Genomic DNA, 17,614 nt, shown 5'->3' on the forward strand with positions numbered 1-17,614 from the left:
CATTCAAACAGAGCGGGTGATGCCGCACTTCGCCACTGCAGTAAGCTACCACTTCTTACATTGGCAATGTAGGGCATGAACATGATGGATGACTCCACGGGGTCAGGTTTCGGCTGGCGGATGGTCACCACGCAGTCGTCGAGAAAGCGGCACTTTTTGTCGATCGAGCACCTTTCTCCTTCTGCCGTTGTCGGGATGAAGACGATGCTGCCCGAGCAGGCATTCAGCCGTGCCTGAGAAAACAATTCGCCCGCATATTTACGAAGTGGTGAGCGCATCTGATAGGTCAACAATGCAACACCAATAAAAAATTGTTTTGCCTTTTTTCCTCTTCTCCTTTTTAGCCATGGCTAAGTAATGAACGGCTCAGCAGCTACTTATTTGGCTAAAAGGGGTCCCTGCTCAAAGAAAGAACAAAGCTGATTTGACTTTTTCATGTGTTTATCTCTCTTAAATCCTCATCAATCCTAACAGGTGATACGTTTTGTTTGCTAATTGAGCCATATAACTTTTAATGGGTTGATTGACTTCCAGAAACGACAGATCTCGTTCGTGACTGCGACAAAACATTCGGGAACCGTATTCTGGTCGTTCTCAGGGACCAAACTTCGCGTTACCCAGCTTCTCTACAATCACCATTATCATCTGCACCAGCCTGAATACACCAAGTGCTTCTCCTGGTGAGAAAGCTAGGAGGGATTAGAAATGCTATTTTTCATATCTAAAGAATAGAGTTGTATTCCAGAGGAAAGATTTGAACGTTCTCTTTCAAGGCACTATGCGCTGCTTCATGTCGCAAGGCTCTTCTCCATGGTCTGCCTGTTTATAAGAACTAGCAGCAAACTGGCCAAATGCACTTTTCGTTCCCGTTGCTGCTAAAAGATATTGGAAGCGTTCAAACTAAGTCATTCAGGGACGCTGTTGACGCACAAATAGTCGCTCCTTGCGTGCCAGCCTCGAGCGATGACGTGCCGGAGCTCTTGGATGACCCGCTGGGCTCTTCGTCCGCTTATAAAGGACTGGTCTTTTTTTATATGCTATAGAAACACTACCCAGCTCTATTGTCCTTGTTACCGAGCATGTCTGCGTCCATATTTGCGCTTTAGTTATGATGTTAAAATTTGTCTCTGGCTCGCGATCCTAAACATGGAACGACAGTTGTGACTGCCGAGGAGATGGGCAGGCCCACATAAACTATCGCATTAAACCTGCAACCTAGGTCGCATTACTACCTGTTACATGCAGCTGATGTTATCAAGCTTTAAGCCTTCACTAGAAAACGTTTAGGCGGAGCCTCAACTTCACTATAGTTGTTTCAAATGTGAACATTTTTAACGAAAGCATGTCTCGTTGGGTTTGTATTATTCAAGGAGTCTCTGGCGCCAATCGAACACAGAAAACAAGATCCAACCTTTAGTGATTTTCTCGGTCCTCCAGAAAAGAGAACATGGACTTATGCTGGGGATCTGTGCCCTTTGTTAACATCCAACGCGACGCCACGGAGAAAATTCGAGATCTCCTGCCCGCTAGGTGCTCTGAATTTTAGCCCCATTTGAGGAATTAAATGACCGAGTTGGTCGCGGAGCGTTGGTAATTCAATTTCAACCCTTGGTTCACGACAGAGCCTCCTTCTATGTATAGTAGTCTTTCTAGCTACGCTAAATATTTGTATGTAATCAGCTTTTTTTTTACAACTGTCTGCCAAAATCCGCAAACCGCATCTTTGTTTACCCCATGCAATATTTCCCGTGTGGCTCACCGTTCCCTTGTGGCAGTAAGTGAGGGGGTGCCTGCTGTCGTTGCGGCTGCCGTACTCGTCGAACACGCCGTACCTGAAGTGGGCCCACTCGTGCACGAACACGTACGCTGCGAATGTGTGAGTGTCTTCCTTAATCATACTTTTAAGCATAAAATGCTGTTTCGAACTTGGCACCAGAACGGAGGAGAAAACAGGCCCGAACCTAAGCTAACACTGGAGAAACTTCCAGTTCAACCTCTCTGCCTGGTGCCTACGTGCTGCTCTGCCACGGGCGCTGCTCACGTGTCAACCTAGCTTCGTCGTGTTCACGTGGTGGTAAAAGCCAGCGGCGACGCGAAGGAAGTCCTGCCGCGCAGCCAGAGAGGCGCACGCGCAGGCCTGATGCCACTCGATGAACGCGGCAAGCGCCGTGAGCGAGCCGACATCACTGCGCATGCCCGCGAGAATTGCCGCCAATACGGAATGGGCATGCTGCCTACGCGGGCATCCGTGGCGCCGTCCATTACCACGGCCAGTTATCAGCTCTGGTTACGCAGGTCACCATATAAACACTAATTTTTATTGCGAAAACAGCGTGGCCCCGGCGGTCACCACGTTTGACCTGTAGACGACCCCCGTAGTGACGTCACATGGAGCGGAGGAAAACTGGAGACCAGCTCTGCTCGCCGCCGCAGTCCCAGGGTAACCACGCCGCTGCTGCTCTCTCTCTCTCTCTCTCCTTCCCTTCCTTTCTCTGAGAGGAGATTACGTGTGGATGTGTATATATAAGGTGTTTCGAACAATGCCTCGTTTGCTTTCGCAACCTACCGGGCTTAACCAAGCAAAGCCTCTGCCAATTTTTTAAACTAACTTTTACTCCAGCGCCAATTTTCGCTTCATGAAAAAAATTCTCGCTTCCTCGCCGGATTATGCGACGGAACAACGAAGAAATCTTATGGTTGCAAGGCTGTGCTGCCCACACTGACAGCACACATGGTCTAGCATTACTCTAAATATTTTACCTTGGGTCACTCCGCGCACTGCAGGACCCTTGTGCTGTACAGCTACTTTCCGATGTGCCTCAGTTTGAGTGACGCGTCGCAATCTCATCCTCTCGGCTGCTTCACTCTTCCTTTCGTCACTTTGAGACGCCGCGGTGGCTCACCGGTTATGGCGCTAGGCCGCTGACCCGAAAGAGGTGGGATCGATCCCGGCCTCGGTGGTCGATTTTCGATGGAGGCAATATTCTAGAGGCCTGTGCACTGTGCGATGTGAGCGCAGGATACAGTCGGGGTGGTCCAAATTTTCGGAGCCTTTCCCTATGGCGTCCCTTATAGCCGGAGTCGCTTTAGTACGTTAAACCCCCGTAAACCATGTACCTTAAACATTTCGTCACTTTGCTGCGCGCATCGATTCTCTGGTTTCTGCTACACTCTATGCTCAGCACAGCACAGGCAGGTAATTCCGGCGCGATTGCGAGCGAATTCCTCGTAACAGTGTAACACTCATTTCGGCGGCATAACGGCTGCATCCCAACTGTGGCTTCCCACCCTGTCCTGACTGCCCACATACACGTGCGTGGTACTAGGATGCACCGGCGACCCGCCACATGTCACCAGAGGAAATAGGAGGACTCTCGATTAGTTAGTGCTCTGGGGGCAAGTGTTCTGCGCGCTCAAACTGGCGCTCCGCTCTCCCTATCCCCTTTACGGAGGGGTTCCCCTATTCTTAAGCGCCCTGGTGTAGCCATCCTACCCACCTAAACTAAATCTCTCCTCGGCACATCCACAGCAGCCTAATGTGCTCTTCCTTTTTGTTTTTCCTCTTTTGACTCTGGCCTCGTTCTCCCTACCACCGTGGCAGCATCGTTTTCACCGTTCCTTCTTTACGCTTCTCTTCTTCAGAGGAATCGGATGTTGCTACGCGAACATAAGCGCTTTCGCTCATCTTCATTGGCAAGAACGGCCATCGTCGTAAGAGAACTAAAAGCGCAAATATTGTGTCGAAAACTAAATCAAATACCTGGGTTAAGCCATCTCTTGGCCGTGGAGTTGTTGATTATGGCCAGGAATCCGGGAGTGAGCTGGATGAAGTCTCCCGGATGGCCGCACGGCTTCACCTGATGTGTGAATGGCTTGTCGTCGTTCTCCTCCGCGGGCATGTCGACGCGCACGTCGCTCCTGTAGAAGGCAGTTGACGAAAGTGCCCGGGTGCCATCTCTCTTCTGCCATGTCTTCGGAACCTCGATGGTGACGTGTTTGAAGTACACACGCCCACTGGTTGCCTTGTGGAGGAACTCGGTTGAGGAGCGGAAGAGCCCCTGTGCATTTTCAACATGCTCACAATATGTACTCATCGAGTCACAATATATTAAATCTAAAACTGCCCGTGGTTACTAATCGGTCACGCGCCTAGAGTTTTTCCCTTTATAGTCGCGTGGCATGCACCTTACCTCCACATATTCCTTATCTTTATTTTGCTCATTTTTTATCCATCTGTCGCTTTTGTTGCTGCTCAGTTGCCTGGCTTGGGATGCACATTAGTATTCTTGAGCTGGGCGACAACACGCTGGGAGATTGTCATCGGAAGGAGGAAAACAGATGGACTGAGCACAAGTTGACAGGGTCGCCCATCTGCTATCGTGATATAGACGGACGGACGCTTGCTGTTCTCGTGAACGGGACCCCTAATTCTATAGGATTATTATTATTTTTCAAAAATGAAAAGAAACGCATCGCGGCAGGCTACAAAAAATTGGCCGGGTGCTTAGCTAATGTTAAGCCTGGATATCTCGAAGCGAAATGCTGCGGTGATGCTTATGGTTTAGCTTATGGCTATGCTTTATGATTACTTCTGTATCGGTAGTGTCACGCTCTTCTTCCATGTTGAATACGCACGCCTATTCTCTGGCAAGCGGTTATATAGCCGGCCTCCGCAATAAACACGCGCTTGCGGCGAACGTAATACGATGACGCATAGCGCACGGCAGCGTGCCCCTGTTCTATGGGCAAGCGCGCCTTATATACCCCTCCTTTCAAGTGCGCGCGGCTGCGGCGATACGTCAAACGGTGGCGAGGAGGAGAAGCGGCGGCGCACATGCGCAGTAGCCTGCGCCCTGCATGACGTCACTCGTGCTCTGGCATACGCCAGCTCACGCGAAGCGCGGTGTTGACTAGCGTAGTGAAGCTTTTCGCTTAAAAACAGCATACCAAAATCAACTGAAACGTGCACAAAGAAATCATTTGAATAATGCAGCGGTTAGTGTATAAAAAAAGCGCGCTTGAAATTCTACACGGAATTCGCCATAGAACGCACCTCTAAGACAGAGAGAGAGAGAGAAAGAAGTGGTAGTGGAAGGGCAGGGTTATTAACCAGAAGTGTTTTACGGTTGGCTGCCCTGCACAGAGGGAAAGGGATGAAGGCGGCGTAAAAGGATAACAGGAAGTAGAAAAGAGTCCGTAGCATGCACATGAAGCAGTGATACGCGCTCTGAAAGTCAAAGGCCACCACAGCTGTAGCCTGCGCACCAACCATGATGGCTGCCGAGCGCTGTGACCTGAGCATGGCACATTGACAGTTTTTCTTCGCTTAACACCCAGCGCAGATGTTCCACCGTGCAGAAAGGCTGCTTGCCGTTGGAGTTCATAATGTATATGACAAAGAGATGTATCCGCACTCCTCGGAACGATGAGGCTGGAGGTGCCGTGGACTGGACTAACATATCAAGCACTTGAAGGCATTTTGTGCAGTGTTGTGCTTGGGAGTCCCCCCCCCCCCCTCCTGCTTGGGTGAATTAAGGCAGCTCGCGCTCCCCTCCTGCCTAAGTGGATTAAGGAAGCGGACCCTGACCGGCGAAGGCCGAAGATGCGGCGGGGGCTGGCAAGGACGGCAGCAGCGGCAGAAACAGCGGCGACGTGGTGGCGACGTGGCGGCGTCAGGTGGCCGAGTCGACCCTCGGGTCGACGGACAGAGTGGTGATGTGCTAATTGAAAGACGGCTGTGTCCTCGACGTCTCGTGTTTTGGACATCCGGCAGGGAAGCGTCAAACATGTGCACGAGGAAGGTCGTTCACCTGCGGGTAGACTGCGGGAGGTTCATTTCCAGATTACACAGCCTCTACCCTTTCCCATCGACCGAGCTGCGAGGAAGCGGGACGGCTAGCACCGTCCTTGCCGTGGGTGGTATCAACAGTGTCCACAACTGTCCGTCAGATTGGACGTCATTCTTCGATCTGTATTCCCCACCCAGGGATCTTGGGAATCCGTGCGCTATTTAACAGGTGTTGTTTTGAGGACTCAAGTGCACTCCCGTTAGCGAAGAAGCTCCCTTACATTGAGAGCCAGTCTCAGTTACCCTTTTTGTAAATAATGTAATTATTCCTGTATAAAGTCTCCTTCCTTGTTTTTTCTTCGTAACCCCGTCTCCCGTCTTCCTCGTCCCTTTCCGGCCCGACCACGCTCACTCGTTCCTAATAGTAGCTGGTGTGCCAAAGCTGGAAAGCAGCACAGGCATGGCGTTCACGAAAGTCTCCAGCTTTGCAATTACTTGCTCGTGTACAACTTGCACGGGTACCTCGGCTAGTGTCCGACCAATAGAAGGCGTAGCACACTGGGTGAGCTGTGACTGGGCCTCTTGGATTATCCGCCTCTGGCTGCCCGCGGGCGGCTGGCCGGCAGCCGGACTCGCCAGGACGATTTTGAGCTTGCAGCGCTCGGTCAACTAGCAGACTACCGAAAGGTAGTAGGGTAGCGGGAAGCTCGTACGGCCATTTTTATACGAACTAGAAGGACCGCGGGTCTTCATGCGATGTTCTGCGGGATACAGATGCTTAATAGTATCGACTAGGGCATGGTGCTTATCGTCTGTGTCGCCTGCAATGGCACCTTTTGCGGTAGTTATCGCTGTTTATTGATATGTTTTGCGTGCGGATGCGCGATCGTACGTCGATCGACCACCTCGAAAGCACAAATGCTGGCTTCATATTACGATCGCATACTTTTGATTCACATAATATTTCGCCTTCTAATTTTGTGCGCCCGGCTGATATTGCGATGGCGTTTGAGGCCTTTCACGGCAGGAGCCGCAGATTCCAGGTACGGGTATGCGCTCAGACGCGCGCATACATGCATGTGCTTAACGTGTTTTGCGCGGTGTTATATTTGAACGCGGTATGGTCTTCACTGCGCTCAGCGCAGTGCAGAGGCGGATATGCTTTGAGAAACGCTTGACTGAAACATGTCTTTTATTGAAAGCACTCACGAGCACATTGCTCGTGGCATCTCTGCGGGCATATATGTGTCCGCACGGTTACTTAAGGCAGCCGATCGAGACGAGCGCCCATTCTGTAGACGCCAACTGTTGTACAGCTTGATCCTCGCTTGATCTACATATGCTTAAAATATATGAGAGGTACTTAGGCATGCATCTCCTTCCGTTTGGCTCATTTAATAGATAAAAAGAATCACCCAGCGCTGATGATGCAAGCACACGCCGTACGTGATGCGCCGACACGCACGCCTTGATTGTGGCGCCTTTCATTCCAGTGCCAGTTCTCTGTGGTAAAGCTGTGGCATTACCGATAAGATATGCAGCCAGATTTGTACAGTACACCTGCTTGTTCTAGATGAAGTTCAACAAGCTGATATGCACATTTGTCGAGATTATGCGCGCATTCCTTGCCCGCAGCAAAAGGCGGTGGCCGACAGACTGCAGTTGAACGGAACGTATCCCAATTCTTTTCTGATTACAGCTTACAGGAAACAGTTCTCGAGCGTAGAAATCGCAGCGACCACATCAGAGTCATGCAGGGTCGATCGTCTGCGGTCATACCAGTCATACAAACTGCGTAGTAAACAAACGCGCGATAATCCGAGAGTACGGCGGGTCGTTTGATAAGCAACCCCCGGGCAGTTTTCCCTCCGATGAGGCGTCGACTGAAACATGTTAGATTGCGATTGTTCATCGCATGCTTTTGAGTAATCTCGAAGCGTATACACCACAATCTGTACCGGCACACGCTCGCATTGTCGTCGCCGATTAGAATATACTGGCGCCGATGTCGCCGATGTATACTGGTGCAAGCACGATCAGCTCTTTGTCCTGCAGTGTGCGGCGGCCCTCAATAACTTCAGTTCGCTGTCCTCGATCCCAAGCAGCCTATTTCTGCCGTGCGCGTGCGCAGCAATGAGAGACAGCCCAACGCAAAGCTACACGGCTACGAAGAGCATCTGCCCTCCGTGATCCGCGTCTTGCTTGGCGCCGTGATTGCCGGAAGGCTGGTTCCAGTGGCCGCCAGCCCATGTGACCATGATGCGTTTTTCTGTCAGAGGCGAACTTTGTTGGAGCCAGCGGCCTGCCGGAGTGGGGTGAATCGAAGAGGCCCACCGTTCCATCACAGAGGGCGTGCACTACTTCGGGAGCGATAGCCAAGTGACTTGCCGGCTCCACCCTTGGGCAGGAGTTGGGCCTTGTGCTTCATAGCGATTGGCTCCGGATTTTGGGGGGCCCAATACCTACTTGGTCACTGTTGGTCTGTGTAGCTTCAGCAGAGATGGCGAAGGCCCGTCTACGACCACCGTCTTTGCATTGCCAGTCATATGGGTCCTGTTTTTTGTAGCGGTATGCTGAGGGCAAGGACAAGTTGCAGAAATCATGGACTATCCTTCCCAACGGCCACAGCACTCCTAGAAGAACTCAGACGAGGGTGACAACGTCGTCGCACCTTAGCAGCGGCACCTTTTTGCGTGGAATAGTCTCGTCTCATTCGTTTTATCTCCCGTTCCTTTTTCAAGCAAGGACAATCTTTTGAGGCACCTTCAGTTGACTCTTTCTGGCTAGCATCACCGCTCTGTAGATGAGAGCAGCATGGGCACATGGTGGAGAAATTTCACATACTACTCTCGTGTCCAATTTTCATGCATTTCCGGCACTGGAGAGCCTTCAGAACGAAAGGCTTAACCACGTGCCTCAAGTGCCTTGGTTAACGTGGTAGTTATTCTAATCGGTTTTCAAACCCATGCCAAAAGCAATGAGCCGTGAAAAAACGCTCCGAAGTGCCGCAGGAGGAAAGGGGGAGGAAAGCCTGCTTACCTTGATGTTGTCAATGATGGACTCGTCTGGAGGAACATTGTCGCTGATGGATACCCACAGTTCCTTGTAGCCTCCATCTGCGTTGTCGATGTCGACTGACGCCGCTGTGGCTAACAGAAGCAGCAGAACGTGCGTAAAACCGAACATCCCGCCCACTTTCACGTCGCCCTCAGTGCACCTGGGAAGTATTAAAAAGATATATTTAAAGGCGTAACAACCACAGCTGTTGTGTTGAAACTCTGTAGCAATGATTTGGGAATGGAGAGGGACAAATAGTGTCCTGAAATTTAGCTTTTATTCTAGACAAGTGGGAAAAATGGTGGCCTTTATGCGCTCGGTACCAGCAGTGGTGCACTGTAGGGAAGAACAGAAGGTGCCTTTCCTCTGGTGCTGCTCATCGCTTCCCAGACAACACTTGCAACGAAGCTAAGAATGAAACTTTTCGTAGAACTGCTCTTTGTGTACGAACTAAGTGTGAGTGATTGGGCACAAAATTTCCTTACCGGTGCGTTACTTTGCAGAAGAGAAGGCAAATTTGTTTCGCAACAGAAGCCGTCGGATGAACAGACTTTAAACTACAGGCTCCCGCCTTTTTCGTTAAAGGCTGTCTGATAGAAAATATTTTCTAGATTCAAAGCGGTGTGAAAGCACGGATTCTGTCTTGTGGTCCTCAAGTGGATAATGGAGGATACCCATGGCGGTGGATTGGCGAAAGGCACAAACGAGGACTGAAAGACGCTCAGAAGTTGTTAAAAAAAGTAATGCAGGTTAGTGCACTGCACGGGCTCGGTCTGGCCCGAAAGCCCGGGCCGGGATATGATTTGTTTTGCCGGGCCTGGGCCGGGCTCGGGCCTGAAGTTGCGGGCCCGAGCCGGGCTTGGGCTTAAAACTGCGGACTCGAGCCGGGCTTGGGTCCGTACAGAGACGGCTGGTGTCCGACTATTCATTCACTATTGCAGAGTGAAATACACAACAGCGGCATTCAAGCAGCGATACGGTTGAGCTATGCGTTATATTACGCGCTGAGAAAAAAAAACTAAGCTTTCTTCATTGGCTTATTTATTTCCTTATTTCCACGCCGCGGTAGCTTAGTGGTCAAGGCGCTCGATTACTGAGCTGGGGAACCAGGGTTTGCTCCTAGCCTCGGCGGCCACATTTCTATTTAGGCGGCATGCATGACAGCCATGTACTTTGTAGTATCATTGCTCGATAAAGAAACCCAGGTGGTCGAAATGATACGGCGCCCTCAGCTTCGGTGTCTCTCACAGCCTGACTCCCCTTGGGCCCTTAAAGGGACCCTGAAAAGCTCTTTGCCAAGGTTAGCAAAAGCCCACTAGAGATCGGTATTCCATCACTTGTCGCCGCACCGCAAAAATTGTTAAGCGAACTCCATCAACCCGGAGACATCGCCGATTAAAAATGATGTTCCTCCTCTCCCCCACATACTAACCTCAACTGATACACGCGGGGCTCGCTCCGAAAAAAAAAGAAAAGACGGGCCGATGCTCCGCTCATGCATACGTCAAGCAATGGCGCTCTGCTTGTTTACTTCCGGTGGTCGCAGACACATGTGCGAAAAGTGAGTGCGATTCACTGCGGTGCGCTGTTGCGAACGGCGTCGCAACGCCCGATCGCAGCTCGTCGCCTGCGTGCAACTTGCTAGATGTCAACGGTGAGCCACGCACGGCAGACGCAACGACGGGAATCGGGAGCCAAATCGAGCGCGGAGAGCGGCAGCGTCGTGATGACGTACAGCGCGCTCCTCAGCGCTCGGGGCCGAGGCACGCCGGGTCGGCCTGCCAGCCTTGATGCCGGCCGCCGGCGAGTGAAAAACGCGCTAGTATTGTTTGTTCACGTTTATAGCAAGCCCTGGGATAGATGTATCTCAAAAATGCATCACTTCTGACGGTCGTTGGTCAATACCGAGCTGATCGTAAAAGTGATGAATGCGATACTAGCAAATTTCATCCCATAGCCGCTTTGGTGCTGCTGCGGCGCTTCGCCTGCCACCTGCTAGCTCCGTTGCTGAAGGCGTCGTGGAAATCGAATATATATTCTATTATGGGACTAGCTCGCAGTAAAGCGATGTGAAGAGTAGGCCTTTTGATATAGCGCAAGCGACTTCCGAAGCGCCGTCAGCCGCGGCTTCGATGCGAAACCATTAGGCCTAGCGACGACTAGGGCAGCCTGGGACCAGCGCGCAGTTCGCCGCCCGGCGTTGCCGCAGCGGTGTCGTTGCCGAAAGTTCCACTTTTGAACAGACATGTTGTCGTTGCTCGAATCTAGGAAGCATCATCTCTGGTAGAATTGCTGTTTTGTATTTCCTTGTGCGAACGTCAAGTACGCCGAGCATGCCGGCCGGCCGACCGGCCTGGATAACGTTTGCCGGCGTCATAAAAAAATGAGCTAAAGAGTGTTCTTGACGTAAGTAATAAGCCCTAGGCCAAGAAATGTGAAAAATGTGTCATTTTTGAGGATCGCTGACCAATACTGAGCTGCTCTCTCAAGAGAATTTTATTGGACCCCATGGTTACACGATAAGGGACCACAGTCCCTCAAAAAATACAAGAGTACAGTTCGCGACTAGTGTCGCTCGATTACGGAAAAGCTGTCACTCAAGACACGACGGCGACTTCTGTCGCCCTGCAAAAAAAAGTCATTCACTGCACGTAATAATGTCCACAGTGTCCACTGAGCTGCTATTAAAGGTAACAACTGTGATACGAGCAAATTTCTGGCCACAACCACCTTGCAGCTGCCGCTGGCCTTACTTTGGGGTCCGGCTCGCCTTGCGCCCGCTCGCTTCGCTGCTGAAGGCGTCGCAGAAAGTGACCATACTATTACTCTATTGTGAGATGATGCTGTTGACTGTAAAGCGATGTATACAGTAAGCCTTTTATTATAGTTCAGGCGACTTCTGAAGCGCCGGCCGCTGTTGCTTCAACGCGAAACGAGCTTTAGGCCTAGCGACGACCACGGCAGCCAGGCAGCAACAGAGCTCGTCGCTCGGAGAGCCCGCGAGCCATGCCGTTGCCGAAAGCTCCCAACATAAGCAGGCATGCTTTGTCGCTGCTCGAGTATAGCTGGCAGTGTTTCTGATGACGATCGGTGCGGCGCGCCGGCCAAGTTTTCGCACATATGTGTCGCCTGCTTGCTGCTCGAACGGCATGGATCCGGAGCTCGAAGCTCGGCTGCGTGCAGCCACCGCTGAGATGGGCTTCGAGCCTTTCAGTACACGCCATACCGAGACCCACAGGGCGACGACAGCAGCGATATATAGAATACTAGTACACTATAGCAGCGACTCGTCGGCGCAGCTAGGAAACTCGCAAAGGCGGGCGCCAAGATTTGACAAGAACATGTGCTTTTGTGAGCAGACGGATTTCCTTCCTTACCGGAAGTACCACATTAATTTCAAGAAATGCGCTGGATTCTTACCTCTGTATACGTGTGTTTTAAAAAATAATAGCAATCAATAAAATAGTATTCCAAGGAGCATCAGTGCTCAGTTCCAAATGAAATATTGCAAACATTGCGCACGACGTCATATGGCAGAGCGAATGATAAGGGTCGCCCAGTCCATGGTCAAGGCTGCCCAGTTTACGTCATGTGGTAGGGGCGGGTAAAAACGCGCGGTGAGTTGTCGCCCTAATCGGCAGTGAGCGGCAAGTTTGAAAAATTGTTTTTAAAGTATTGGTTCCACGCGCAGCTTTCTGAATCAGACTAGAATACTCGCAGAGACCACCTCTACAGAGTTGTTGCAATACAATATGACTGAAGAAACCATTTCAGGGTCCCTTTAAACACCAAAAACATAGCTTTTCTTTTATAGCTGTATTTTTCTCATGTGAGAAAGTTCACAAACTAAAGCATGTTTGGTTCTCTTTGATGAGCTGACCGGAACGTCTCGTAAATGAAATAGCCGCAAAAGCTCACGAGAGTTTGAAATCTCATCTCATAACCACATCTATACCGCCTCGTTTCTTCAGCCTGGTTGTCAAGACAAGTGTTTTGCCCTGTAAGTTATTGCGTGGTTAGCGCGTTATGTTCTGCTCCACCAGTAATAGTAAAATTCAACCGGTCTTAATTTGCCATTGATTGTTCGCCATCCCAAAACATACCTATAATATATTAGAAATGCATTCGGAAAGAACATATTAGTTTAGGACGCATATGATCTTCAAACACACACACCGTGAAATACTCAAGCCTTTTAGCTTTTTGTTTCTGCTGAATGGCGACCAGTTCGGCTATTAGTTCAACCTGTGAGATCGCGTTTACTAAAAAAAATGTCATCCCACTGCTTGCTAGGCAGCTTTAATGTTTATATTTTGCGAGCGGCAAAATATAAGTGATTAAAATCATGGGGGAATGCAAAGTTTTCTGGTACGCGCGTAAGCAGCTCTTCTTATTTGCCTCTCGTAACTTCCGAGTTTATCTTTGCGCACCTACACGAGATCACTGTCCAAAAGACGGGCCTGGCGAGCACTACTCTTAATGACTTCCTTCTGGATTAAAAAACCAACTCTCTGCAATCCAAACTGGTTTCAGAACCTCTGTCGGCCAGTTTCTTATCTGTCTAGCAGCAGTCCGCTTGCTCAGAATGAGCAGTATGCCTCAACCGTTACTGTGAAACGGGCCAGGCCAAGCCGGGCCCGGGCTGGGCTTCACTCTGGGATTTACGGGCCGGGCCGGACTCGCTAGAGCGATAATTTAGTGGGCTTGGGCCCGGTTCGGGCTTCAAGTCTCGGGCCCGGGCCGGGCTTGGGCCTCAGATTGGGGCCCGTGCAGTGCTCTAATGCAGGTTTGGTTATTTACAATAAGGACAAATCGAAAACTGTGAGATTGGTGACTAAGAATGGTAATTGGGCAATACTTGCAGTGTTTAAAATGTTTTGGTTACAGATCAATTTTTGAACAGAAGCCGCCATAAGAGAGATTTGGGAAAGCTTCAAGCACGTCACCCATTTCGTGTCCCAAAGGAAACTTTGTATGGCGGAAAGCAATATCCTGTTGCTGGTCCCAAGGATAGAAGCACCAAGAGGCAGAACATCCTCCGCGGAGAAATTTACTCTAAGCTGTCGTAACGGGTGTTCCAGTAAGTGCCCTTGTACTTCCCTCAGCCCGACTGCACGCGTCTTCTCTACCTGTGGTGCAATCTTTACTAGACCACAGGTCGAGAAGATGCGGGAAGTCGAGACGGGAGGCAAGCGCTGAGGCTGAAAATTTCTTTCAATAGCAGATACCTACGGAACCTGGCCCCTCTAATATATGCGCAGGTTCGAAAAAAAGTCAAGACGGGGCGCTTCACATCATAACCCACTTTGTGCTTCATGGGAAAATATATCTATTTGTTCGGAAAGCCTTGACAGGCAGTTCCGCTCTGACCCTGTCAGCGACCGCGTTTTGCCGCCCCGATGACCGCCTTTCCCGAAATACTCCCCTTAGGTATAGAGTTGGGGTGATTCTTTTTGTTTTCATCAGAGAGAGACGAGCAACACCTAATCGTTACCCATTGCGCTTTCGAGCTCGCACCTCGGCATCCAAGTTAACGCACTCAACATTTGATACTACTGCCACACTGTGATTTTGAGACATGGTTGGAGGAGCAGGCAGTGGCACTGTTTGCGCTTGACATAATGGATTGGTAGCCGTGTGGAGAGCGGATTGCGGAGGTGCAGCCAGAGCTGATGTGAATTCGGCACATAGAAGAGCAGTGGAGGCGTGCAACAAACTGGACGTCTGACTCGCCATCCCCTGCGAGATGAACGCGGATAGAGGGCGATTCATGGAACTCGCCTTTGCTTTCCGCCACCGCAACTATCGCTTGCGGCAAGATGGAATGCAAAACAGTTTCATGCCGCGCTGGCAAACTCGAATAGCCAGTTCCCTATTCTTTACAGCTGCAAATGCCTCTCGTCTTGAACACCTGCGCTTGTTAATTAAGTACTGCACTTGAAGATCTTCAGCCCACTTCGCCTAATCGGAAGAACAACCTGCGGGTTTGTGGCCCTCTCCGCACGCACAGCATCCAAGTCTTGATGTAAGGTATTGGCGCTATGGCTAAACACATAGCAAGTACGGCACTGTGGGGGTCGAGATGTGGACTGTCCAACGCGTAAGATCAATTGCCAACACCTTGCCTTCAGCTGGAAAAGTGGGCCCCCCCAACGTAGCGATGTCTAATTCTCGGTGGGTATCTTGGTCCTGTCCGCTTCGCGACTATATTGGAGCATGGTGAATCAAAGTAAGTTTCGCTAGCGCCTGAGATGCCCTCAGTTGTGGATGTACGACGCGGACTCACCCTTTTGAAAGTGCCAGACGAGGAGATATAAACGCTCTCACCGGGTAATTCGCGAAGGAGGTGCACGTGCGTAAGCCTGCCACACATGCCTGGTCACGCGGTCTGCAAACATTTCCGCCACTGCCGAAATTCCGGTTGTCTTGTGTTCCTCACGTACTGCGGGGTGGGGAATTTCAGAGCAGCCTGCACCGCCACGTGGTAATCTAGCGCGACGAAGCTCCCATCCTCGGGGACGAAAGCAACTGTGATGCCTTTTCCTCCACCACGGAAGAAGCAGTCAAGTAGCGACTCATCAGGGGAGAGACAGGCCGACCAGGAGGACCTCCCCTGGCCAGCCGAACTTGTGAACATCCGCCCATGTTCACGCTTTCAGCCACCCCGTAAAGCAAGAACGCAACAAACAAAGCACAAAATCAAGAGATAGCGCAGCACACCTGGTACGTAGCAGCAACCCACCAGGCGCCGATGTCGCTGAGAAGTTTCAGTCACCACGCATTCCAACCACAGGGAGACTGGCAACAGTTGAGCTCACTTCTGCATCCTCCCTCCACCTGGCGGCCAAGGCAGACGCAGGAGTCCGCTCTATTTGGGATATGTGCTCCGAAGCAGACGACGATGAGCGGGAAGACCTCCCTGGCAGTGCCCTGCTTGTGGTGTAATGATGGGTGTGAGCAAGCTCATCGACATATCAAATCTGCCCGGAAAATTTAAGCCTCTCTCATAACGACCGCCCACGGAATTGGTTAAATTATAAATTTTTCGGGCTTCTTTTAAAAGGACCATTGGTAAAGGGAAGGAGGATTACAATGCGAATTTCAAAAGTCATCTATCAAGCCTAAATAACCGCAAAGCTTTGTACCGATTCATGGAACACAACCATAATTCGCCGCCCTCTCATGTTAGAGTGAGTGGGGTTAGCACCTCAGGATGCAAAAGAACAACTTGACCAGATACCACAAGACCTTGCTTTGCGCTTTCAAGAGCGGTTGGTGATTCCATTCGTCCTCCACCCTCCACGCCCAGACTTCATTGCGGTTGCACCCTGTGAATTATTTTCGTAATCGATAACATTCGTAATCGTATTCGATAACATTCGGGCGATTTCACTCTTGTCTAATTTAGGTTGGTTTATAGGGTTTAACGTCCCAAAGCGACTAACGATATGAGAGACGCCGTAGTGGAGAGCTCCGGAAATTTTGACCACCTGGGGTTCTTTTCTCACCGTACGTACTAATCTTTCGCCTTTTCTGTCTAATTTAGTAACACTTATTAAATGCATTGTTAACAGCTGTCTTACAGATCCCGTTATTACATTTCAATCAGTCCTCCTCAGATAGGGTTTCCTTGTGGGTTCAAGACCTGATGAGTGAAATAATTGCTGGAGAAATTGGCTAGGGAAATATCAGAAGTGACTAGAGAAATAATGGATGCTTATCACATGCATAATTCTGGAAACACTTGCGTAAGACGGATTTCTGTAGTGCTGTCAGTGAATGGACTTGATTTCCTGAATGGTGCCCATCTAGATTGATAGCGCGATTTAGGACGCGTCCAGTGTTATGTTTATCTGGGCAGAGTGTTTTTTGTAGGTTTTGTCTCTTTTTTTGTTCAACACTTGCGCGTTAGTTCACACCTTCTATAGAAGATATATATATATATATATATATATATATATATATATATATATATATATATATATATATATATATATATATATATATATATATATATATATATATATATATATATAGCGAAGTATACGCTTCGTTAAAGGAAACATATTTATTCTACTCGACGTTTCGATCGGAAGACCGACCTTCTTCAGGAGTAATTTTACATTGTGAAGGCATCCCCTTTTATAGGGGCGGGCACAGAACAGGAAAGTGGGAAACACAAAGCACATAGCAGAAAAATACGAATAAAAATTATTAGAGGCAGTGCGACCCACACACACATATATATATATATATATATATATATATATATATATATATATATATATATATATATATATATATATATATATATATATATATATGTATATATATATATATATATATATATATATATATATATATATATATATATATATGTACACTTCACTTTCGGTAATACATTTCTTTTTAAGTCTGCACTTTTTTGTCTATTCTCCCCTGTTGTCCATGTTTCCTCCGTGATTCCGTGTTTCCTGTTGAAGCTGACATGAAAGTGTGTGTGTATGCGGACGACATAACCTTTTTTGCTTTTGCTGGAGACTTTAATTCACTTCACCAGCTATTGCAAGCCTACCTGGCTAAGTTACACATAATTCTCAACATGAAGAAATCTTCATTTCTTTTTTTTTTTTCACAGCGTCCCCTCTCTGTATGTGGCCACTGTATCGTTGTGCCCAAATCCCGCAAGTTGAGTCCCTAAAGTACCTATGTGTAATATACGACCCTCATCTAGACTGGCAACCTCATATCAGAAGTATTGAAAGGTGA

The 17,614-nt window shown here is 49.4% G+C and overlaps 1 protein-coding gene across 1 annotated transcript in view; it reads right to left on the minus strand.

The window, feature by feature from the left end:
• Positions 1–8,977, minus strand: part of LOC149335517 (calcium-activated chloride channel regulator 1-like) — a 45,774-nt gene extending 36,797 nt beyond the window's left edge. The window contains exons 1-4 of the mRNA XM_089553951.1: positions 8,828–8,977; positions 3,761–4,058; positions 1,760–1,866; positions 60–233 (exon numbers count right to left, since the gene is read on the minus strand). Of these exons, the coding sequence (XP_089410077.1) occupies positions 60–233; positions 1,760–1,866; positions 3,761–4,058; positions 8,828–8,974 (726 nt within the window). The 5' untranslated portion in view covers positions 8,975–8,977. The remainder of the gene's footprint in view (positions 1–59; positions 234–1,759; positions 1,867–3,760; positions 4,059–8,827) is intronic.
• Positions 8,978–17,614: the final 8,637 nt, after the last annotated feature.

This window comes from Amblyomma mixtum, chromosome 7 (genome assembly GCF_055824585.1).
Source record: "Amblyomma mixtum isolate Tamu chromosome 7, ASM5582458v1, whole genome shotgun sequence".
Taxonomy (NCBI): Eukaryota; Metazoa; Arthropoda; class Arachnida; order Ixodida; family Ixodidae; genus Amblyomma; species Amblyomma mixtum.